Source organism: Thunnus albacares, chromosome 4, assembly GCF_914725855.1.
Source record: "Thunnus albacares chromosome 4, fThuAlb1.1, whole genome shotgun sequence".
Lineage (NCBI taxonomy): Eukaryota > Metazoa > Chordata > Actinopteri > Scombriformes > Scombridae > Thunnus > Thunnus albacares.
The window spans coordinates 27,498,665-27,522,793 of NC_058109.1; the positions used below are offsets into that span (position 1 = coordinate 27,498,665).

Here is a 24,129-nt window from a genome sequence, read left to right on the forward strand (position 1 = left end):
GCAGTTATAGAATGGCAAAATAAATGTGAGTAAAGGAAGGTCACACAAGCACTTTTTAAAAAATTTTTATACATTGCTCTGTAGGCGAATCAGTAATATCATAGAGAACACTGTAATATTTTTCTATACACCTTTTTTACAGAAGACATTTTGACTTGTCATAGCAGGAAAAGCACAGGTGGAGCTGATAATGTTAACGAGGGCTCAGTTTCATTCAAGTGTCCAAAGAAGCCATACTGGTGAACCATTATGCATTATGTAAAAGATAAGCTCTGTGAATCTGATGATAATGAGGACTCTGATGATGATGAATGAATGTAGAGGATTCCTTTAGAACTTCTGTGACCGAGATGGCCGGCCAGAATACTTGGAAACAGACTGAGCTGGACAGCCAGACAGACAGCAAAGTCAAACTAAAGGGCACGGCTGACCTCTACTCTTTGTTCAGAATTCCTCTTGCAGCAGAGGGACCAATCAAAGAGGCACTTGTCCACACAGTGAAGACACCGTCTCAGACAGTCAGGTCCACCTTTGTTCTGTAAGCAGCAAATTGTACCTGCTGGCCAGTAGAAATAGTGATGTGTTGATCCATCACTCTAGTTTTGGACAAAATTACAGACACCAAATGGCAACATCACTATCCTACTCTAGGGGAAAATAAAGTCAAAAATTGCTAATCATTTTGCTCAGTTATTTATTTATTTAGCCTAATGTTGGATCTGCATCCTTTTTAGAGTATGCAGGAAGTTTTGTTGGATTGAAGGCAAATGTGAGTGCACCTTTAGAGCTCCTTTAAAGAACAATGTGTAATTCAAGAACAAAGCTCTATAATATGTAATATAAAGGTTTTTTAATAAGGTGGAAGTTGATGAAGTCAACTTTTATCCAATCAGCATTCTTCAGTATGAAAAAGATCAAGTTTTTATGTCTAGTATTAAATTATTTTTTGTAGAACTACATTTTAAATGTCCAGCTGGTCTTTAAAAGGCAGATAGATAGTGTAGCAAACCAAAAAAAGTAATCATTGATTTTATGAGGAAATTATTGCAAGCATTTACAAGAACCTCCACATAACAGAAACTTTTAATGTCTTTATCAATATATAGTCTACTATATATGACTTAATTGAAACAGGTATACAGCAAGTTTACAGCATATTGTGTATACAACTTGAGCCTACAATCACAAACATGCCAGGGGGTCTAAAGGTTGTAATAAAAAAGTTAAATAAATGAATCTTACATTGGGTATATGTTTTAACAGTTTGTACATTCAGATATTTAAGAAATGTATTGCTTGATATGGACAGTCAGCTCTGAAACGTTTGGCTTTTTGATGAAGAATTTGGATTTGTGAATATGAAATAGAACTGCGAACAGATTATATTATATATAACTCATATTCAGTGAATCCAAAAAATAAATTTTATCAAAATAATAAAAAGTGGGGGTAGATAAATCATGACAATTGACTTCACAGTTGTTTTGTATGTGGGCAAAGACCAAAATAAATGTAGCAGCGTTTCTCTGAGCTCCCCACAAAAGATGCAACTTACATTGATGTCTTTTATTGAGTTTCTGCTAATAATGATTAGTTGGATAAAACATGTGAAGCATTTTAAAGGTTATCTATTTGACTTTGTTAGTGAGACAAAAACGTTATCCTCTTTGCATTTATTTAACATACGTAGACTCTTTCAAGGTCACGAGACAAGCATGCGTCATGACGTCACGCGGAAGTAAGTCCTCCAAAATGGCAGCGTCCTTGATAGGCGTGTTTTGATTCGAGTGGAGTGTCAAACATGCTTAGCTGTCGCACAATTACCTGCATTACTGACAGAAGGAGATTTTGACAGCGGAACATGGAGAGTCGAGAGTTCGTGGCGTCTCTGGTGGTAAGGTACAGATAGTTTGATGCTGAACCAGCCTCCAATTTAACCGCAGATAAAGCTGCTAAAGCTGGAGTGATGGATATGTTTGGGTCATTTGCTGCAATTCACTAAGGAATTAATTTGCTTGCAAAATATAAAATTATTCAAGCTCAAGTTAAGCCGAGACAATAAGAAACGACACTGAAGTTAGCTTCCGGTTAAGAGAAACATAAATAATGATATCTAGCAGCTGATTCTCCGATTTTGCACCACTTATGAAAGAGTGTTAGACATCATAGCAAAAGCCTGTTTAAACCACTGAAAGGTTTATTCTATTTGTGAAAACAGAAAAGGGTGATTTCACTGCTTTTTCCCCATCCAGACCACGTTAGACCAGACCCAGATCAAAAACCATTGTACTTCAACATCAAATCTGGACAAAATTATTATTGTTCTATGTCTATGACTGGTTATAGTGGTTTTTATCTGGACCTGATCAAATGTGGTCTGGATGGAGAAATATCAGTGAAATCGTCCCTTTTTTTTACATTTTAATTTTTTTTTTTTTTTTTTTTTTTAATCAGTTTTCACAAGTAGAATAAGGGGTTCACAAATCTGAAACTATGTTTTAATGACTCTGGAATCTCCTTGGTAATCTGGTCCAGATCTGACAAGTCTAAATTTACTGGTTTTGTTCTGCATCTGATCTAATGTGGTCTGGGTGGATAAATATCAGTGAAATTGTTTGTGTTTACACAAATAGAATAAAGCTTTCACAAATCTGAAAATGTGTTTTAATGACTCTCTGGAGTCTCCTTGTTAATCTAGTCCAGATTTGACAAGTCTAAGTTTAGTGGTTTTTGATCTGGATCTGGTCTAAAGTGGTCTGGATGGAGAAATATCATTGAGTTTTTTTGGTGTTTTCACAAATAGAATGAAGCTTTCAATCTGAAAGTGGGTTTGAACAGTGTTAGGGCTTTTGTAACAATATGAAAACTTTTCATTAGTGGAAGCGGTGAAAAAGCTGTTTCCTTTAACTTCAGTGTCGTCTACAAGAACCCGTGTAACCTACTGCACTGGTTAATAACACCTTAATAAAACCTCATAGAGGACAAGTCTGCTCAGCTCAGCAAATATAAAGGTTCAAAAATACAAATCAACACAAAACAAAGAGTCTGACAACAGGGGAGCTAATTCAACCAATTTAGTTTTAAAGGCTTCCACAGATTAACTGAACTAGACAGAAAGTGCTACTGTAAAGAGTTTAAGGGGTGTTTGTTTTTGGTGTAGCTGGCAGAATCAGCTCCATTAAAGCAGTTATTGTGGAAAAAAGCATCTGTGTGTGTGCATGTGTGTGTGCACGCGCGCGTGCATGCATGTGTATGTGTGTGAGTGCACGAGTTAGGGGTGGGGCACCACAGTTCTCTCACAGAATTGGCCTTTTCAAAAGACAAATCATGAATTATTGTTCTTCTAAACTGTTTTATTTTCTTGCTGAAGGAGGATTGACTAAAATTATATCAGTAAAGCAAAAAATACACTAAAATAAAATAAGAGGAGGAATGAGTCACAGATAGGCTATATTCTGCCTCAGGGCTCTGTTTACAATAGACTTATTTTAGTTTTGTTGCCCCAGAAATTGTCTGTGACTGCTACTGCCACTGTGGGAAAATGAGAACCTTATAATTAAAATGCACTACAGTGAGACATAGAGAAGAGCAAAGAAATATGGAAGGGCTGGAACTAACAATTATTTTCATTATTGATTAATCTGCTGACTATTTTCTTGACTCTTCCTTTTTTCAATAAAATGTCAGAAAATAGTGAGAAATGCCTGTTTTAATCTCAAAGCCCATGGTGACGTCTTCAAATGTCTTGTTTTGTCTGATTAACAGTCAAAAATCTAAAGATATTCTGTTCATTGTTATGTATGATGCAGAAAACCTACAAATCCTCAAATCTGAAAAGTTGCAATGAGCAAATGTTTTGACATTTCTGCTTAAAAAATGACTAAAATCATTAGTCAATGATCAAAATAGTTGCAGATTAAATTTCTGTTGATCAATTAATCAAATAATTGTTGCACAGAATGTTTCTCGTCTCACCTAGCCTCTTTAATCAGGTGACAGGCCTCTAAAGGTGAAAGACAGGTATAATAGTGGCTGCAATAACCCTCTTTTAATGTGCAATGTGTAATTTATTATTGTGTTGACAGGGGTAGAAGGTAACTAAGTACATTTACTCAGGTACTGTACTTGAGTACCAATTTAAGTGTGCTTTACTTGAGTACTTCCATTTTTTGCTGTTTTATACTTCTACTTTACTATATTTCAGATGGAAATATTGTACTTCTTACTAGGGATGCACAATATTATCGGCACGTCATCGGTATCGGCCAATAAAAGCTCTTAAATGAAATATCGGCATCAGCAAATTATGCCGATTATTCACTCACGCTGCCCGTCAGACCCGCTGCTTCTGCCCACTTTAACCTGAATAAGAAACTGGGGCTCAGTGCTCTGGTTGGATCCACATGGAGAGCCGGGGCTAACATTAGCTGGGAGACTAACTGGCTGTGCCAAACAACAACAAAAAAACTTCTTCTTTTTGGTTTATAACGGCGGTTGGCAACCAGCGTATTTGGTGCATTACCGCCACCTTCTGCTCCAGAGTGTGGACCAGAGATTAAATCCTGCACATTAATCCTGTCTGTCTAATATACTCAGAGAAAACTCTACTGCTCCACCCATTTGGCAGGTTCATTAAAGTTTTAAAGCTGAGCTCCTGAACTCCAGTCTTCCTAAGTTCTTCCTTCATATATTGTCTTACATGCTTAGTACAATCTATGCTTACACACATAATAGTCTCCTGAGCCAGCTGGAAAAAAATATGCGCATATATCGGTATCGGCATGGGCAATCGGCCACAGTGAGTTGGAAATATCGGCATATCGGATATCGGCAAAAAATCCAATATCGTGCATCCCTACTTCTTACCTGTATTTGACACGTAGGTTCACAATTTTTCAAGTCTGTCTTAAAGCAAAAGTCAGGTGTCCATATGAACACCGAAAGATATTTTCCTCGCTGTAATTTTTCCTCCTGTTCATCCCCTTATTTTGTGCAAAAATACATTTAATAAGTTTATCTGAAGCTTATATGAGGCTTCAGCAGTCTGATTTAGTCATATCAAGTAGATATCTGCCACATTTACAGTCTTTTTAGCATCAAATTACCTCTTTGTGTTTCCCTGTTGAGCTGCAGTGGAAGTTTAGTAACTTTGGCACTAAAAAGATTGTAACATTAAAAGATATCTTTTATCTTTTGGATGACTGAAGCTTCATATTAGCTTCAGATAAACTTTTAAATACATTTTAAAGAAGGAGGCTTGTGGACTTTATCTGAAATCACTTACATTATAAATGCATTATGAAGGGATCTTCTAATGGTCAGTATAAACAGTAGGAATGATTATGGCAAGAAAAAACAATTTCAATGTTCATTTGAGCGGCTGACTGTTGTTTTAAGTCAGACTTAAAAATTGTGAACCCGTTGTTTAAGTACAGATTTAATTGTACTTTTATTTTATCCTGCTTATACTTCTGCTTTGCTACATTTCAGATGGAAATATTGTACTTCTACTACTCCATTACATGTATTTAACAGCTATAGTTACATGTTAATTTGCTGCTTTATGTGACAAAGACTTTAGATAAAAAACATAAAAGTATGAAAGAGGGCAATCTTCATAATGCGTGAATACATTTACTCTTGATTCTTAGGAAGCATATCATACAGTGGTTTTATCACAGCTGTCTGCCCACAGCTGTGCCTGAAAAGAGAACTCACTCTTCCAAAACGATCAAGTTGTAGGCTGTGAAACCAAGACGATGAGCTGAAAGATGCTAATACACTCCATAGAGCTGAGGGCATTAGGGAAGTCATTTTATCTCTTGTTAATATAGGAATACTGATCAGAGCTGCAGCTTTAGAGTAAATTAACACCAGGCTGAAAAGCAGCGGTGTGGTCAGATATATCTTACACCTGTCTTTGTTGCACATGTAAACACACCCAACAGTGATGTCACAGGGTCCTAGAATACACCTGAGTACATCACTGCAGCAAGGTGAGAGGTTAAACCACTAGAGGTCCGCAAAACCAAGACCTGAGAGGATGTTAAGTACTTCTTTAAATAAAGTTTTGAATGCAGGACTTTTACTTGTGATTTAGTATTTTTTTCATTGTGGTATTACTGATTATGTCTTTCACCACTGGTGTTATTGTGTGTATTGCAGTCTTATATCTTACAACTGACTGTGTCCCCCAGGCAGGAGGCTGTGCAGGGATGTGCGTGGATCTCACCCTCTTCCCCCTGGACACCATTAAGACCAGACTGCAGAGTCAGCAGGGCTTTTACAAGGCCGGGGGCTTCAGGGGCATTTACGCTGGGGTCCCATCTGCTGCCGTCGGATCCTTTCCCAATGGTAAGACAATCACTGTGATGGCAGGATATATGTTCTGATGAAGGTTCAAGGATAGCAGACTACCAATATTATTCTTTGTGTGGGGTTATACTGAAACCGCACCTTGCACTGAGTTGTTCATAATATGTCAAAGTTTGGTGATTACAACTTGTGTTGCACATGATGTCATTTTGTTTCATTTGTGGAGCTAAATGTCACAGCAAAGAAGATAATGAATTGGAGGCAACGCAGTAGACGCATGTACAGCGTTACCATCGTAAACGTTTTCAATATATGTGGTGTAAAATGTGCTGTTCCTACAAACTTTTCCAAATCCACCTGCCATTTCACCTACATTTCCAAGCAGGTCTTTGAATGGAAGAAATACTTTTTAAACTTTGGATTGAAGCAAATGCATTCAGTAGACTGTGCAAATAAAAGCCCCTCTCACACGCATTTCAGAGAGAGATGGGTGCAGACGAGATGTCGGACTCATGTTTTTCAATAGAACTCAATTGCTAATGAATTCAACTATTTTGTACGATGAATGTGTTTGACAAGCGGGAGTAAAGGCTGAACTTTTTCCACCTGAGACACACTTAACTCTTGTAGCTTTTACTTCTATTACACATGCAGACAGACACATGAGCACACACACACTCACACTCACACGCACAGGCTCACACCTCAGTTTCTCCCCTGTCAGTGGTAGTGAGGGATATTAATTGCTGTATGCTGGTTGACTAATGGGCCTTAAATGGCTGTGGTTCTGCTTGGTTTCAGCCGCTGCTTTCTTTGTCACCTACGAATACACAAAGTCCCTGCTCAGTGCTGGTGGAGCGATGGCAGCACCACACGTGGCACCTGTCACTCACATGCTGGCTGCCTCCTTGGGTGAAATAGTAAGTCTTCCTCTCACTAATTTTTCCAACTTTTGTTTCCTTCTCTTTTTTTTTTTTGGATTTTTACTCATCTTTCAGACTGCCAGCATACTTTCAAGTCATGTTTATTTGTGTTTGCCTGAATCATTCTCAGTCGTTTTATCCTTAGAAGGCCAGCTGCCTTACGTGCTTGTTATTGCTTTTCTACGCACTTGCTCTTCTCTCATTGTTTCTTTCCCACCACTGTAAGTCCCAGATGAACGCCACCGGCAGTCTCTTAATGTTATTGCCTTTAAGATTTCACAGACCACTGTGCAAGGGGGCAGAAGGGGAGGGAGGCATGGGGGGGAGGGGCGTGGGTATGTGGTTTTGGCTGTAGGCCCCAGGGTCCAGCTGGGTGAGTTATGGGGGCTTCCTCAGGACTGTCCCAGCATTTCCCCCCACCAGCTGGGTAAATAAGATCTCATTACTGCCTATTGAGTCATCTACTTTCCCAGCTCAGGCCCCTAGACTCTGCCAATTTAGTCTGGGGAATTCAGGCTTGAAACCAAGGAGAAGTAGTGCAATTTCCTCAGCACATCCTCTCCCTGTCACTCGCAGCAGACCACAGAATCCCATCCATATGGGGGCCACAGGTATTCATATTGGCGTTAAGGGGGGTAGAGGCATAGGGGTTATGGAAAGAAGGATGCACCCCCCCTCCCCCCCCCCCCCCCCCCTCTTCCCCAGCTATACCACCATGGCTCTCTGCAAAATACTAGGTTTTCAGTATTCATGGCTTTTGGATAGATGTAATTTACCCACGTTTTGCATGTTTATGAAATGGGATTATTCCACACAGGAACGTGTTCACCGTGGCTGAGTTTATCTGCGTCACGGTGTCTCACACTGTTGAGAAGAGGGTCCCATGTTACTCTAAGATTAGCACAATTTCAATAAGAGTTGCATTTTTTTTTTATGATTTGGTTGTCACAATCAGTATAGCAGTACATATACTGTAGAGTGTGTTTGTCTGTGGCACAGTCCAGATAAGTGTGAAAGGTGAGGCTGAGGTCGCGGCTACCTTTAACCCCTTTTCCCGCTGTTCTGGATTTGAGTACATCAAAGCAACAAATCCTCAGTGCGGAGCCGAGCAGAGAAGCGGCTGTATCCCACTGCATTCTGACAACTGGAGACGTCTTGTTCAAAGAGAGTAATCTGCTGGCTTAGCCATGAAAGGCCTATCATAGTACCGCGCTGAGTTGTATGCAAGGCCTAAACGCCTGCGCAATGATGCAATCGCTGCCACATCTGTGTCTCCTCCGTCATCGCTAATGATTTTTAATTAAAAGTTTGTGCACTGAGGGTCTAAGTGGTGGCAGCTCGACTAACTTAGGTTCAGCCAGGTGGGTGCCATACAATTGTTAAGACTAGAGATGAAACAATGAGTCAATTGATGGAGGAGTTGATGGAGAGAAAATTAGAAGAATCTGTTTTGATAATTGATTAATCGTTTATGTTGTTTATCAAGCAAAAATGTCAGATGTTTTGCAGGGGCCAACCTCTTGAAAGTGAGGATTTATGTGGATCTATAAAATGTCCCCAAGGTTTTCAGAGCCCAATGTGACATCCTCAGATGTCTTCTTTTGTCCTGACCAACAGTCCAAAGGTATTTAGTTGAATGTCACTGAAGACTAAACAAGCCAGAAAAATATTCACATTTGAGAAGCACGAAGTAGAGAATTTGGACATTTTTTCTTGTTTTATGTCACTGTCAATTTAGTACATTTAGGTTTGAAATGTTGGCTGAAAAATACCAAAAATTTGTCACCATGACAGCTGAGAAATTGTGATGGGCATTTCTTACTAATTTATTACACAACAGCTATCAAAATATAATAGAATAGAAAATCCTTAGTTGCAGTCTTAGTAATGTCATTTCTAAACCTTTTTTCTGTGTCCTTTGTTTCTGAGGATGCAAAATCATTTGACACATGCTTTGTGATGATCTTTTTTTCTGTTTTGCTGGTGTTATCAGTGGATCATTCACATAATTTCAGTGTTTTAAAGTGGAAACTCCACACTCCTATAAGTCGAGGGAAGATCAGACTCCAACTGTAAGGTGCCTTTTTTTTTTAGTTACCACCAGGTTTAAGCCACCATTTCTTCACTTAGTCCTTCTCATATTCTTAAGGAAAACAACAATTTCACCTTCTGCCTCTTTGTCATCTGCTTAGTGACTGAAATGGTTGTCTTCTTATTTCAGTGCAGAATGAAATCATGTTAGCAGCTGAAGCTCTTATTTTTGAACTGCACAGACATAAACACTCATGGTTCTTCTGCTGTCTTACCTCAGTCCTATTCTGAATTGTTAAACACAAATCATATTGATGTCAACATTAATGCATACTCAAGCAGATTTTCATTAGCATTATGTTTCTTCATCCACTTTGTATTATTTCCTCTGTTCTGCCAGCGTAAGACAGGGTCACTTGTTTTCATTGTGTTTTTCTGTTGCTCTTTCTCCCGCTTGTCTCTCTCTTGCTGGGAGCAGCTGGGTGCAGGCAGGCTTTGACACACAGAAACTTAAAGTAGAAGAAGAAGAATTAGCAGAAACTTATTTGGTCCTTGTGTGACTTCACCACTCCACCCCTTCATCAACCCATGATCTTTTCCGCAGTAGTCTATTTCATTGTGTTTTACCAACTCTTTCCACTCCGCAACATTCACAACAGAGGCTTTATGGGACTTATTGCCTTGCTAATCCTATCCCCAAGCCTCCCTCTACGGTTGATGTGCTCCACTTGGTACTAACTTACTAGATGTGGACTTCAGTCAAAGTATATTATGATCATACCGGAGGGAGTTGTGGCTTAGAATTTATTCTGTATAGAGAATGGGATGGGAATTTAAAGAAAGAAAAGAGAACACTTATAAACACTTAAATGAAACAACCAAGCCTTCGGTCCAACAGATGTTCATCGGGGGGGGGGGGTGGACGATAATATCTGACAGTCATCGACCACTGAGCCCTCTACCACTGTAGTAATTAATATCCAACATACATACATATAAAAAGATATCAACAACGATATCATCGTCCATCGCGATGTTTCACTGTGGACATTGTCATATGCCAATTCGGTAGACATCACCCAACCCTATTATGCATATGCTGCAACAACAAGCCTCATCACAGTTATCAAGGTGGAATATTTGTGAAAAATATAACTTAAAGGAATTATCATCTCATTATCAGTTCGAGACCTAACTAAGGTACTTCATCAGACTTAGGTGATGGAAGTATATAGATAATAGGCAGAAATTTACTAGAGCTGTTGGGTGATGGTTTTGAAATGTCATAACTAATGCCATTTGTATAATAACCTACTTAACGCCTGACTTAACTTGTAAACAAATGCAGGACAGAGAGAGACAGAGAAGAGGACAGTCGGAATAGTCGGAAGTTATAGAGAGGAAGAACTGGAGAGGGTCAAGACAATGAGAGAAATCCCCTCTGCCAGAAGTGTCCTGGTGTTTGTGTGACTGTGGTGGTGGGACGCTCCCATAAAGAATGTGTAAGCTGATGGCGTCTGTCAGGCTCTAGCAGGCTGTTATCCAGCCATTAGATCAGATTTATCTTAATTCCCATTCGCTCGACGTCTGCTCTGAAAGCTCATTTGTCAAGGCCAGGCGGCAGGCTCCTCTCGCGTCTATAACTCCCCCCCCCCCCCCTTACCACACGTCTGTGGGAGGATGTACTGGAAAATACAGTGTGACATGACAAGATAGGGGGACAGCGAGAAGGAGGGAGCAAGAGGGAGGAGTTTCTGGGGGAGAAACTGGCAGCCACTTAACTTGGCACTGAGAAATAATCCATGCATCGCCTTCGAGCAGCGCCACACGCTGTGATTTATTGGCTGTTGTTTCAAAGTTGGAGACACGCAGTGTCCTCATCTCTTTCCCTTTTTCTTCATGACCTTTCTCTTCCTTCTTCTTCTTTTCTGTTTTTTATTTTGGTCTTTCTTGGTACCACTACTATCCATTTCCAGGATTGGGCATATGATCAAAAACCTAGGAAAGTCATCGGAATTGGGTATTGGTATTTGTCTTTCAGAGGGAGCTTTAGAATTCATGGTCTACACAGGCTTTTTGTGTTGACATTGAGAGATTTTTTTTTTCCAAGTGGGAAGGCATTATACTTCCCCCATAGATGGAAACGTAATAGATCCGTTTAACAACATTGAGCATCTTTAGAACATCTTTAGGTCTTAGGAAGTTCTTATGGAAGTTTTTCTACTGAAATCAAGTTGTTTATTGGTTTGGGGATTGTTATAATATGGCTAAAGTTTGGGTCTGGAAAAAACAGAAAACAAAGTTACATTCTGTTTAGTTATCCTCTCAAGAAACACTTTCCTCTGCAGTTATATACCTGGTGTCAGCAGTTCTTTTTGTGCAAATTCTCTGTTTTGGTGGTGAAGGCAGTATATTTTAATGACAAATTCTGTAAATCCAAATAATTGAGTCTTTATGGGGTTTGTGGAGAAAGGCCCATAAGAGTTACCTGTTGTCTCTCCGCAGTGCCAATGGTAATCCTAGCGCTGATTGACTAACCACTGTGTCCTGACTGGCCATGAGCTGGAAAAGAAGGATGGAGCAAGGGAAGAGAAGACGGACGGATGTAATGGCTTAATCTGTGGATTGATTTGCTAGCAATGCCGATAATGTGCTGCGAGTCTCTGTTAATTTCCCATTCCTTACTGTGGTTCACCCATGATTGAACGCCGGGTTCTTACCTTGTTTTCTGGCGGCCAGCGCTGGAAATTGAAAACACGCTCTGTCATTTGGATTAACAACAACAGGCTAAGGGAAACTGAAAGGCTCCAATCACAGGCTGGGAGCCTCCTAATTAATGCCGCTTGAGGAATCCCACAGCATGTAAATAAAGATGAATGGTAGCAGGAATTTAAAAGACCGCCAATGGGTTTATAATAAGTTTACAAGCCAAAGGAAAGCATTGAGAATGAAGGGCAAGCAGAGTAGGTGAAGAAACAGACGTCTGTCATCCTGACAGCCTTCCACCTACAGCCCTCTCCTAGATGTGAGGTAACAAGCCTGACTTGTAATGAGGAACACCTACCTAAATCTATCTTTCTTTCTTTTTTTCCTTCTTTCTTTGTTTGGTTGGATCATTCTTTTGTTCCTTCTTTCTTTCTTTTGTACTTTTTGTTAGTTCTGTCTCTTTCAAAACCTCCCCAGACAGGATATGGCTCTATTATCCAGACTTTTTTGAGCCCCTGGCCCTACTTTATTGTGCCCTGATTCATCACCATTGTTTCCCCCATTTGCTGCTGTTTTCAGAGATCTGAAATGGCCTTGGAGGCTGCACACTTTATCTTCTATCCACTCAACATCATTCTCCCCACCCCTAGGCGTGCAAATTACTCCCACATAAACAATGTCCCTAATTTATTAGGTATAATCTCTGGCTCATTCTGCCTTCCCCTCTGCAGTGACAGGAGAGGAAAGGCCGTCTCAACTCCAGGCCCCCCATCCAATTACGTCAGTAATTACTTGTCATAGCCACTTTCTTTCTATTTAGCTGCCTTATTCTGGTCCTTTGGAGAATTGGTTTGGGGAAAACATGATGTACAATGTATTATAAATGGTAACTTGGACCAAAGGGAGGGTAAATGAGATCTCTGAGATGGCTGCAGCCAGCTTAGTTATCGTGAGGAGGTCATGCAGGTGTCTGTTTGGCCACTTGGTGGTACTGTTGCACTGTGGTTAGCATATGGTCATACACACCTGAAATACCAATAAGAATTGCACTGAATTCTTCACAGACGCTCATTTAAGGCTTTTGTTTTTGCTTTTATGTACAATCATCTAGTTCATGACAGAGAATAACATGTATCTGTATCATTGTATATGGAAAGAACGAGAGGCGTAAATGAAATATTGCAGCAACATGATACAATGAGGCTCAGAACTGTTGAAATAGAGACCAAATGATGATCAATAGACAGCTGGATTTTTAGTGACTAAGAACTATGCCTGCACAAGTTCACATGTTAAGTCTTCTTCAGCTCAGTCTGTGATTTCAATTGACCTTCAGCGCTGCTGACGTATCCTTTTCTCCTTTTTTGCTCCACACATATTCACGTTCATGCTCATAAGTTGTCCTTGGTGTCTGGCAGAGGAGACGACAGAGAGGATGAGTGGCTGACAAAAGTGAGCCCTCTAACAGCTGTCGGGCCTTCGCACAAAGTACAGCAAAAGAGCCTTATTGTATCCTCCAAGGCCCATCTCCTCTAAACAAAACTGTTAGGGCCTAAATGCTAAATCAGTATGGATAGCTGAATGAGGAAGGAGGAAAACAGGAAAGGGTTGCATTTCATCTTTATTGCAGTGCCTCCATTACTCTTTCTCTTTCCCCCTCTCCCTGATTCATGATGCTGTGGCAAGGGTGGCACCGGCAGACTGGCATCTGTATGACCGAGGGGAGTCGCAGCAGGGGGGCAGCTCACCAATCGCTTTGTAAGATTGCTTGCCGTTAGCCGGTATTTCCGCTCCGATGCAGGATAAATGGGAAATCAAGTCGCCAGGTGGGCAGCTTTGCCTGCCTGCCTGCCTGCCTTTAGGGCGATGGGAGTTATGAAGCATAAATATTCATGTCTATCTTCACTAGCTGTTGGCAGTCCACATTTTTGTTGACATATGGTGGATGGGTTAGATGTTGTTGTAGCTGGGAGTGTGGCTACTGAGGTGTTGCATGTGTGTCTGGATCTATCAGTGTGTTTGATGGAAGCCCATGTTCTTTGGACACAGATACACAGTCAGCCTGATGACCTTTTTACCTGTTGCTCAGGTGTCATGTCTGCTGTGTGTACTGGCTTGTTAATTGGCCAAATAGTACACCAACTAAAGCACTCGTTAGCCTGCCAGCTCACTGTAATTGCTCTCCTCAGGCCGTGCCATATCATGGCCACCTGCCATGTAGCAAAAACATACGCAGGCTAGTATCATGTACAACAGAAGGGCACCTGAGGGAGCAGTGGGGGGGTGAGGAGTCTTTACTCACACACCAACCTGCAGTTGAGTGCCATATGTATATTAAAAGCCCTTCAGATGGAAATACAGAACTGTAGATTGAGATTGTACATTTTCAGGAAATGCCTTCAGACAGTATCTGGCTTGTCTGTTTAACTCATGCTTTCTATTCTGTAGGTGGCGTGTCTGATCCGGGTGCCCACAGAGGTGGTCAAACAAAGGACCCAGGCTTCTCCTTCATCCACCACCTACCACATGCTCCTGTCTACACTCAAAGAAGAGGTACATGTCAATCAAAGGCACTTTCTGAAGGAATAATTCCAATTTAATACATGGATTTTATTTTCATAGTTCTGCCCATCATTCATAACTATTATTATAACATTGTACTCAAACCCCCAGATTGGAAAGTTATTTTGACCTGTAAAATAATTACCCAAATTGTCCGTTCTAAACATTCATCAGAGTTTATAGACCAATGTTCTGGTTCAACTTTGGCACACACATTTGTCCTGTGAAATGAGGGATTATTAGAAGCATTTCAGGTGCACTCACTTAAAAAAAGTCCAATCCAAATAAAGTGATTTAGATAAACAAGTTTAGGTTATGCTCTCACAGGTTAATTATAGAACCTTATTAACTGAACTTTGCTGGTATTTTTTTGTAATACATTATTGTCAATTTACAAGTCCTGAGAGATTATATATAATTTTATCTCGTATGCACAAAATATTTTCTAGTGTGCATTTCTTTATTTATGGAATCCAATCATATTATATTGACTCAAGTGTGTCTTCGTGTTTGTGGTAAGTGTATGTGTGTGAACATTTTCTTTTTTTCTCTGAAAAGGGTGTTCGAGGCTTGTACAGAGGATACGGGAGTACAGTTCTCAGAGAGGTAGGATTAATTCAGTTTCATGTTTTTAATGTTTTTCTCTCTCAGTCGCTCGCCCGCTCACTCACTCACTCACTCATTCTGTCTGCCATTCACCAGTGATGGTGATCACAACTAAACTGACAATGTAAAATGTAAAACACCTGTTCTAAAGATGATCACACACTTTGTATGTCTGTCTTTTGACAGAAACGTTTAATTTCAGGCGATTGCAAAGCACATCTTACAAATTCTATTGAAATCAATTTCAAGAGTTTATACTTAAGACAATTACTTGACTCCTTGAAGGCTGTGTTGTGAATTCTTTTTGATAGGCTAGACGAATATTGAGGCTTTCCACTCTTCTGACTGAACACATTTTAATTTCTCCTGGGCTTTATTGAGGTTGGAAATATTGATTTACAGTTTTTTTTTCCCCCTCACTTTCAACTCATTCAATTACTTGGGCAAGATGCTCTCCCTCCTATTGGAAGTACATCTGATTAATTAATGCAATTAGTTGCGTTATAAATGCAAAACAAAACGAGGATAAATGAGCATTGGGCCACTCTCCCTTGATGGTCGCTCACCTTTTTGTAATGAAAAAGCCGTTCTAGTTCCTTGATTCATGATCTTCTGTTTAATTGCACCTGCAGTGCATGATAACACAAAATAATTGTAGTGAAAGCTGTATAGATCTCTCTCTTTTCGCCCCCCCCCCCCCCCCCCCCCCCCCCTTCCGCCTGCTAAGTTTCAATGGAAGATAAAACGAGAGAGGAGGACAGAGAGGGAGAAAGAAGTATATGAAGGTGACACTTGTCGTTCCACTTTTTTTTGGGGAGGTGGGTGAGGGCGTAATCTAGTCCCCTCCGCTGTGCTAGCCTGTACTTATTTTCTGCCTCACTAAACTGATGTTATTCACGCAAATTCCATCTGGACAGCTGGGGAAAAAAGGACAACAAGACACTGTGATTTCTCCGAGGGGCTGTGAATAAATGAATACATTTGGAGGCTGGCGCACGGCCTGTGTGCATACTAACATTGGCAGATGAAACGCAATGGTGGCGGCAGGGATTTGGGGCGCGGGAACGGCAAAGGATCCTCGGCGGTGATTGGCTTTGACGTGTGTCAGGAAGGTAATTCATTTTCTCTCAGCCTCCTTCGCCATCCGCCTATCTCCCTCCTTTGGCCTAGCGACTCTGTCAAGATAAGTTTGTTTATGTGGTATGGCGTGGCACCTACCCCCCCTCGCTGGCCAACTAATTGGGGTCCTCTCTGTGCTATATATTCATTAGGCAGCCTTCAGAAGGCATCTCTGATGGGCATGATACCACATTAGGGAAGTATGTGAGAAGATCGACCAAGGAGGGAAGGTGGAGTGGAGGTGTAACTGATTTGGCAATCCAGTTCACATCGTAGCACTAAGTCACATCCAGATCATTATAACTACCAGCACAAGTTTTAAACAAGGCCCTAAGTTTATTTCAAAAACTATATGTACACTATTGACTAACGGGAATTAAATCCTTTTTGCTTTTGCACCACATTAATCTTTACTGTGATCTACCCTTAAAAGAAACTGTCAAGTTGTCCGCTGAGTCAGCACCTTTTGGATTTGCAGCTGAATAGAGCATGAAATCAATGAGATTTCTTTATTCAACTCTGAATAAACGAGGGTATATAATTAACATCAGCAAGACTTGTTCAGTGTTTTATGTTAGAGTAATTTTGTCCAATAGTTCCAGATAAAACCTGGTCATGTTGTCTGTGTGTTAATCTGAGCCTCCGTACAACATTCAGTCAATGATAAATGCATTACATAGAACATAGATTAATTTAGACTTAAGGTATATTTCATAATTTGGTGACGTTTGTCATTTTGACAGGGTCTTCGATTTCTTATTTTTTGGATAATACCCTCTTTCACCACTAGATGGCATGCTAAGATTAGTACTGCGCCAGACAGATGTCTGCGCCTGACATTCTCTCATTTCACTCCTCTCCCAACTCTTTCTCCACTTTTTCTCCTCTTCTCTCTCTGTATCCCCCTCACACAATCCTGCTTTATGACATTTATGAGCAGCAGTCACCGCAGTGAAAATTATGGCTTTTTTTTTTTTATTTTTATTGCGAGCCCTTTAGTTTTTTTGATCTAAAGCGCTGTGAGGTAATGTTGGATTTGATCTAAACTGCACCAATTTGAGTTTGAGTAATGAGCCTGAGATGGGTTATTAGATTGTCATTTAGTAATGTGGTGATATGAGGGCTGTGGAGGGATCGGTATAAGTGAAGCTGACAGCGTCTGACTCAGTCGACTGAGGCACCTTGAACATCGGCTGATTGACTACAGCATACGGTCTCGCTACATTCAGTATATCTCTCATACTTGTGCTCTTTCACCTACTCAGTCTGAACGCCACTTTATCTAAATCCCTTTTTTCACATTTTTAAGTGGGCAAGCACACAGACAAGGAAGGTAATCAAGCAAGTTAAGTGAGAGGGAACATTCCGCCAACAGGATGAAATATGTGTTCCTTGTCTTCCCTTTACTGCTGTTATATCTATTTTTCTTTGGCCAGCCTCAGAATCAGTCTCAAAGTTTCTCCACCCCGACAGCTGGGACCTGGCAACCTGAGGTACAGGATCTGGCGGCAGGGCTTATGAAACACCTCTCTATCCAGACTCCTCTCCACCACACCTCTGCTTCCTCTTCATCCCTCTCCTCTTCAATCCCCGGTTGATCCCCTCTCTGCTCCTTCCATCAGAGGGTTTGGCTGAAAGGAAAGACTTGTTGAATTAGGTTTTCACTAGTACCAACAGACCAAATCACATCGATCCAATTCTGGCATTTCTACAGCTGCACCTGCTTTTTAGATGTGATTTTTAGGGATTTTACTGACCAGTTTCAAATCATGTCTAGATCTGGCACTGGGTGATATTCTCATATTGTGAGTGGGAGCGTAGTCCCTCTGGCAGGGTTCTTCTGGCTGCTCCAAACTAATTTTAACGCTACAGAGCAAAATGATCAGTGGATAAATGGATAAGTCGATCAACAACAAAAAAAGAAACCTATTTTGATAATGGGTAATCATTTAAGCCATTTATCGGCAAAAATGCCAAACAGTCTCCGTTTCTAGCTTCACCTGTTTCATATATTGTAAGTTTAATATTTTTGGACTATGGGCTATCACATACAGTAAGATGTGTATAAGCGCCTGAGCAATGGAGCAAATGCATCCCCATTATTCAAGTAGGGGGAGCAAAGTTATGGTTTTGCTACCCCACTTTTTGTCTTTTTCAAAATAAACTTATCATCATACATTCCCTGCAATCAGGTGATTATATTTAAGCAGCCTATATCAATATGTCAGCAACTGACAAAAACAAGTAATAAAAAATTCTGTTGTAAAAAAAATGTTTTCAGACCACCCTGAAAGTTGGTTCAGTCCAATCCGTCATGAGAGGCAGACAGACAGACAGAGCGAAGCTTTTCCTCACAGCGCCAAAGTATCTGAATTAACAAACAGTCAAATGTGCCATGGAAAGTAATTTCTTTAGACTTAGACTTTAGTTTCAGTTTTTGTCAGACTTTGGATGGAAATATTTTAAAATATTGATGACGCATCACTCATCCAGCTCATAAAGGCTAAATAAGAGCTTCAAGTTTACTCTAAGGGGCAGTGAGGTCTAGTCCTCAACTAAAATGGTCCTTTTAAGTATTGAGGAGCAAAAATCACCTTCTGAGTTGTGCATTAAAATAGTCCTTGATATGAGATAATGTAGGTTAAAATAATCTGCTTTTGAAGTTATGATTATTCATTCCTGTATAACATTAAAATTACAATAGCTACCACTAGAACCTGTGTGTGGGATTGGAAGTAGATAGTTGTTGTGAGGCCATTTCATTCATCCAAATTCTTTGTACTTTGTTGCAATTGTTAGAATTTGAAGATGCCTTGTGAGTATTGAGAACAGTAGCCCTCAGGTTTAACATTGTTTAACCAGGTTTCATTATACAGATCATATTTGAAGATGTCCTAGTAGCCTGCAAACCTACTGACATTTTAGGCTAAATAATGATTTTATAAATATAATTTCAAATTTGAAATAGCCATCCTCTAATAATCACTTCCTGTCCTCATCCACCCAATTATAAACTGTACATTGATGTATTCTTGGTTTTCATAGCACCTTCAATCTAACTAATCTAGACTAGAGCAGGTGGCTGTTTCTTGACTTAATCCAAGAGGTTAGGTGGTGTAGAAATGCAGGAAATTTGTTTTAAATTACAATTTTTTTTCTGGGGGAAGACATCAGACCCCCCCACCAATTATGTATCTTTCCAAGTTTGCTCCCCCGCTTTAATACATAATCAGGCACCTATGAAGATGACTATGTAAACGGCAACATCTGTGTTTTAAAGACAGCCAAGGACCCTTTTTAGCCTCTCTCTCTCTTCACAAATTCCCTCCCTGATCCTTGACTTTACACTGTCAATTAAAGGACAAAAAAACATTATCTAAAAGTTTCAAAGTTTGGGGGGAAAATGATGAAGATGGCACTTTTGGATCTGGGGAATTTTGATAATAATTTTTCACAATTTTCTGATGTTTTATTAACTGAACAATTACTCATTTAATTGAACAATTAATCAACAAATCAATCAATGATTTAAAAAGTTGTTACTGAGCCACACAGGTCACAGGCTTTGGACTAACCTGCCTGAAGATCACAGATAAGCAGCATTTCATCCTTCTGTAACTGCCATTTTTTAATTTAATTTTTACACCTTTTTCAAATTTGTTCGGAGTCATGCCAATTGAAATGTCTCTTAAAAAGGGCTGCAGAAATTTGTTTGATTAGTATTTTGATTACTATTATTATCGAACAACACAACCCTCTAGCACATTCTCTCTCTCTCTCATTCTCTTCATCTTTGCTAAGCCATTTGGCCCCTGAGGGCCCTAGTCTAACATCCACACCAGTGTGTTTGATTTCCCTCGTTGTTTACCCTTTTGCTCAGCTTCAGTCACACTGGATTCCACTTTTCAAAGGTGGAACACTGTGTGTGAGTCCTCTTGTTTGCATTTATGGTACGTGCAATCACAACCGTGCAATGGCAGCCCAGTTGTTGGTGTGCGTGCAGCGCTTGTCCATACAGAGCAGTGAGGGGCTTCTGCTTCTTCTGCTGGGATGCTAAAACCATCTCAACAAGCACGCAGCAGAGCTGAACTGACCCCTCCATGGACCTTTTTTGGAAATGAGCCACTTTTCACTGTTTGTGACGCAGGTTCAAAAGGGAGAGGTGAGGGGAATCGCTCTCATATCCTGTCTCTGTGCGCACTGATCCACAGAGGCTCATGTTTATACACCCTCATATGACTAAGAAAGAGCAGAGGAGAGACAGAGCAGAAAGAAGGAAGAGAGGAAGGGCAGGGGAAGCAAAAAGTGTTTATTTTCCTCTATATACTGTATGTAAAGGCAGGATTTGTGGGACATGTGTGAAGGAATGGAAGCTTCCTCCTGCTTTGTGTTTAGAGTTGGACCTCGTCAGAGCAGCTGACATTAGTCTCTTGGAGCCAGACAGCAAACCGACTCTTTTGCTAAATGGCTTCAACACCTTAAAAAGCTTAAGAGGAATGGATTAAATGAAATGGAAAATGTCACAAGATCACACTGCAAGAGAAATTAAACCAAGGAAAATATTAAACCGTGGGTTGAAAATGAATTATAATACCTACCAGACTGTTTTCGATTACATTGTGCCTTTTCTTGTTTCATATTGGACCTTTTGTAAGAGCCATTTTCAATTTGTAGCTGTTTGCAATTACACACTTAGAGAATAAGATCGTTATCAGCCTCTGCAAGCCAGTAGAATAACTGCCTATGAAATGGAGTTTGGCTCTATTGGTTTCAAAGATGGAGGTGAATGTTTTAAAGAATGTGAGCTACTTGTGCTACCTTATCTGTTTACACTGTGATCAATGAGCAGCTTAAGAGGCCTGAGAAAACCTGTTGACCTCTGTAGATATGACCCTTGACATGACTTGACCTGTAGACGAGTGTTTGTGTGTGTGTGTGTTTGACTGTTTGTGTGATCTGCAGAAACAATAGAAGAGTGTCTGCCATCGAGGTGTGTCAATTGTCTGTTGGAGGATATATGTAGTTGGAGCTGGCATGAGATAAGCAGAGAACACATACAAACTGTACTCACATATTCGTGAGGAGACGGTAAAGATTGTTGTCTGATTTTCTTTCTGTGCCTCCAGCTTATTGATTCTTTAAGCATTCCTCTGGTTTCGATCTGGCACTTGAAGTTACAGCAGCCAAATTAATCAGTAGCCTGTCTACTGTACAAATACAGTTTCATACAGCGTTAGGTCATGCAGACACTTGCCTTCTTAAAACATATTGCTCTACTTTTGGAAGTTGCAAAACCCTCTTTCAAAACATGGTGTAAATCATGCGTCTACAGCTACTGCTTATTTTTTTGCAGAGCCGCAAGGGAGGCTGGATACATGCAGTTTGTACAAAGTAATGATCAGGTGTGAGATTTAAACCCCGGGACATTTTCTTAACTTTAAGGCAGCAGTGCTAACCATTAAAATCTGTGCCATCCTCATGAATCACAATAATAAGAAAACGTACTCTATGGTGCGAGAATGACTGGCAGTCTAGACGATAGTTATTCCCTTGAATAAATTGTGCATGGAAAGAAAATATGATAATTAAGGGAAAGAAATAGAAGCTAGCTCAAACGCTGTACACTGAAATTTTGTTGCTTTAGTCGGTTCTAAGAAAAACAATCTGTTATTCAGTTAGTTAGATTAGCTGTTCTCTGCAAGAAAAGCAAGTAGGAAAACAGGTGCAGGCTCTCTGTCAGTCCAACAGCAGCTCAACAAAACCACCTTAACTACCTACCATGCTGCTACTTTACATATTAACACTAATGCATCTGGTTAGTTAGTTAGTTTGTTAGTTTATTAGGTAGGTAGGTAGGAAGGTAGTTATTATGTCATGCACATACAAGTTCCCAGCCTGCATGGACTTACAAGACACCAAAATACAGTTGCAGTGGTGAAACATTTGTCAAACAGAGACAAGAACAAAACTTCTTACATTACATTGCAAACAAAGAGCTTTGTCTTCTGTACCGTGTTGTACAAATAAAATCAGCCAAGTTTTTTTATAATGATTCATCCAGAAAAATTCAACAGAAATGAAAGACATCTTACTAAATACTGTAGCCCTTAAATTATTATATAATGAGCAATAAATCATACAAAGGACTTTCTCTTCAGTCTCATCTAAATCACATAGTGAACAAAGTCTTTTCTCTTCAGGGAGAGCAGTAAACCTGCCTGGGTTTGTACCAAACATCAACAGATCATTTTTCATTGTAGATCAGGAGGAGTTTGCGCTGGGCAGCATGAATACTACATTGTATCTGTTTTGGAAAATAAAAATCTGGTCTTTGAGTTCACTGATAAGCATGCTCACTTCCAGCTAGCCAAAAGAAAGAGGGAAATTGATAATATTGGTCTAATACTACTTAACCTAACACTTTGGTAGGTGTGTTTCAAATGGTGTTAGAGGAATTCAAAGACAGCCAACCACAGCCGTATGGAAGCCTGATGTGTCTATTCACATTGTGAGTCGAAACAGTGTTCAATTCTTTGATGAATCTCCTTCTGTTTACCCGCTCCAGTTGTTGAATGTCATTTTTGAATGCCGCCCCTGGCTGATCAGACCCTTGTTAGAAGAGTGATGGCCTTCTTTACCTGCAGACGCTGATTCCTCTTCGTCACTGGATGATCTCTTATCACTTTACCACACGTGTCACTCCAGGGATTAATGGTTGACTCCCACCGCCACTCTGGATGACTGATAGATAGGCTTCTGTTCACGATGACTGGCTGCACCTGTCATTCACATTAGTATGGCTCTGTGCGCATGTGTGTGTGTGTGTGTACATTTATATCTTCTCATTTTTTTTCTTTTTCTGTGCCTCATCATTCGTCCACACTTGGCCCTGCACCCAGAGCACTGAGTCCCTTTTGGGGGTGCACATTGGCAAGGGTGGCTTTTGCTGCAAATCTGACTAAACCTCACTAAACTCCCTTAGATCAACATGCGGTCTTATTGATGAGTTCTACAGTCAGATGGGCTTAAGGATTTAGCTGCCATGCTGTCAGACCCCCACGCGTGCTTTCTGCTCGGTGCTGACTTGGCAGGGGAACAGTGCAGGGCTTTCTGCGCTTCCCTGCTGAGGATGATGCATTTGAAGGCTGTGCCACTGAGACCCATGGATCACACACTTATGTTAAATACGTTTGTCCCCACCGAGCACTTCAGTCCACTCAAAAATCCATCATTCGTGGATATAATTCGGAACGCAGGGATTCTTTGTGCATTTATGCATTTTCACGCGAAGACTTATTACCAATTTCTACTGCCAGACGTTTTTCCAGGAAAAAGAAGCAGTTTGTTTTTGACAGCTATAGTTGTTTTTGTGCCTCTCCCTTCCACTGTGTGTGTGTGTGTGTTTGTCTGTCTGTCTGTCTGTGTGTATGTGTGAGTGCTGTGGACATAACCATGGAGGCCATGCTAGTCAGTGTGTCTCTCCGGGTCTCGGGGCTATGTTTGCTTCCCACAACTTTATGCATGTTTGTCTCAATCGGAGCAGAAAAACCCTCGGTGCTCCACATGTGTTTCTAATAACATACAGCCCTGTCAGCCTGGCAAGGGACTGAGGGCGTGGGGCGGGAGGGTATTCAACGGGGGGTCGGGGGGGGGGGGGGGTAGGTCTAGAATGGAGGGAATAGGACAAGCAGTGGGTTGGATGTCATGTGGAAGGAAATAAGTGTCAAGAGTGCGCTCCCGTATGTTGGAATCTAGTGCCAATGCACAATATTGAGAGTGATGCATTATTCCCCTGACGGCAATATTTGCAATGCAGATTTTGTTTGAGTTGGACATCTGTTCCACTTGAGGTTACCATCTCAGTCAG

At 40.5% G+C, this 24,129-nt stretch overlaps 1 protein-coding gene across 2 annotated transcripts in view; it reads left to right on the forward strand.

Moving 5' to 3' along the window:
- The first annotated feature begins 1,726 nt into the window (after window positions 1–1,726).
- slc25a26 (solute carrier family 25 member 26) overlaps window positions 1,727–24,129 on the forward strand; it is a 60,305-nt gene continuing 37,902 nt past the window's right edge. Inside the window, exons 1-5 of one of the 2 annotated variants that reach the window (XM_044348485.1) lie at window positions 1,727–1,899; window positions 6,198–6,354; window positions 7,117–7,235; window positions 14,424–14,528; window positions 15,096–15,143. In XM_044348485.1, the coding sequence (XP_044204420.1) occupies window positions 6,216–6,354; window positions 7,117–7,235; window positions 14,424–14,528; window positions 15,096–15,143 (411 nt within the window). In that variant the 5' untranslated portion in view covers window positions 1,727–1,899; window positions 6,198–6,215. The remainder of the gene's footprint in view (window positions 1,900–6,197; window positions 6,355–7,116; window positions 7,236–14,423; window positions 14,529–15,095; window positions 15,144–24,129) is intronic. The other variant, XM_044348484.1, reaches the window with a different exon arrangement.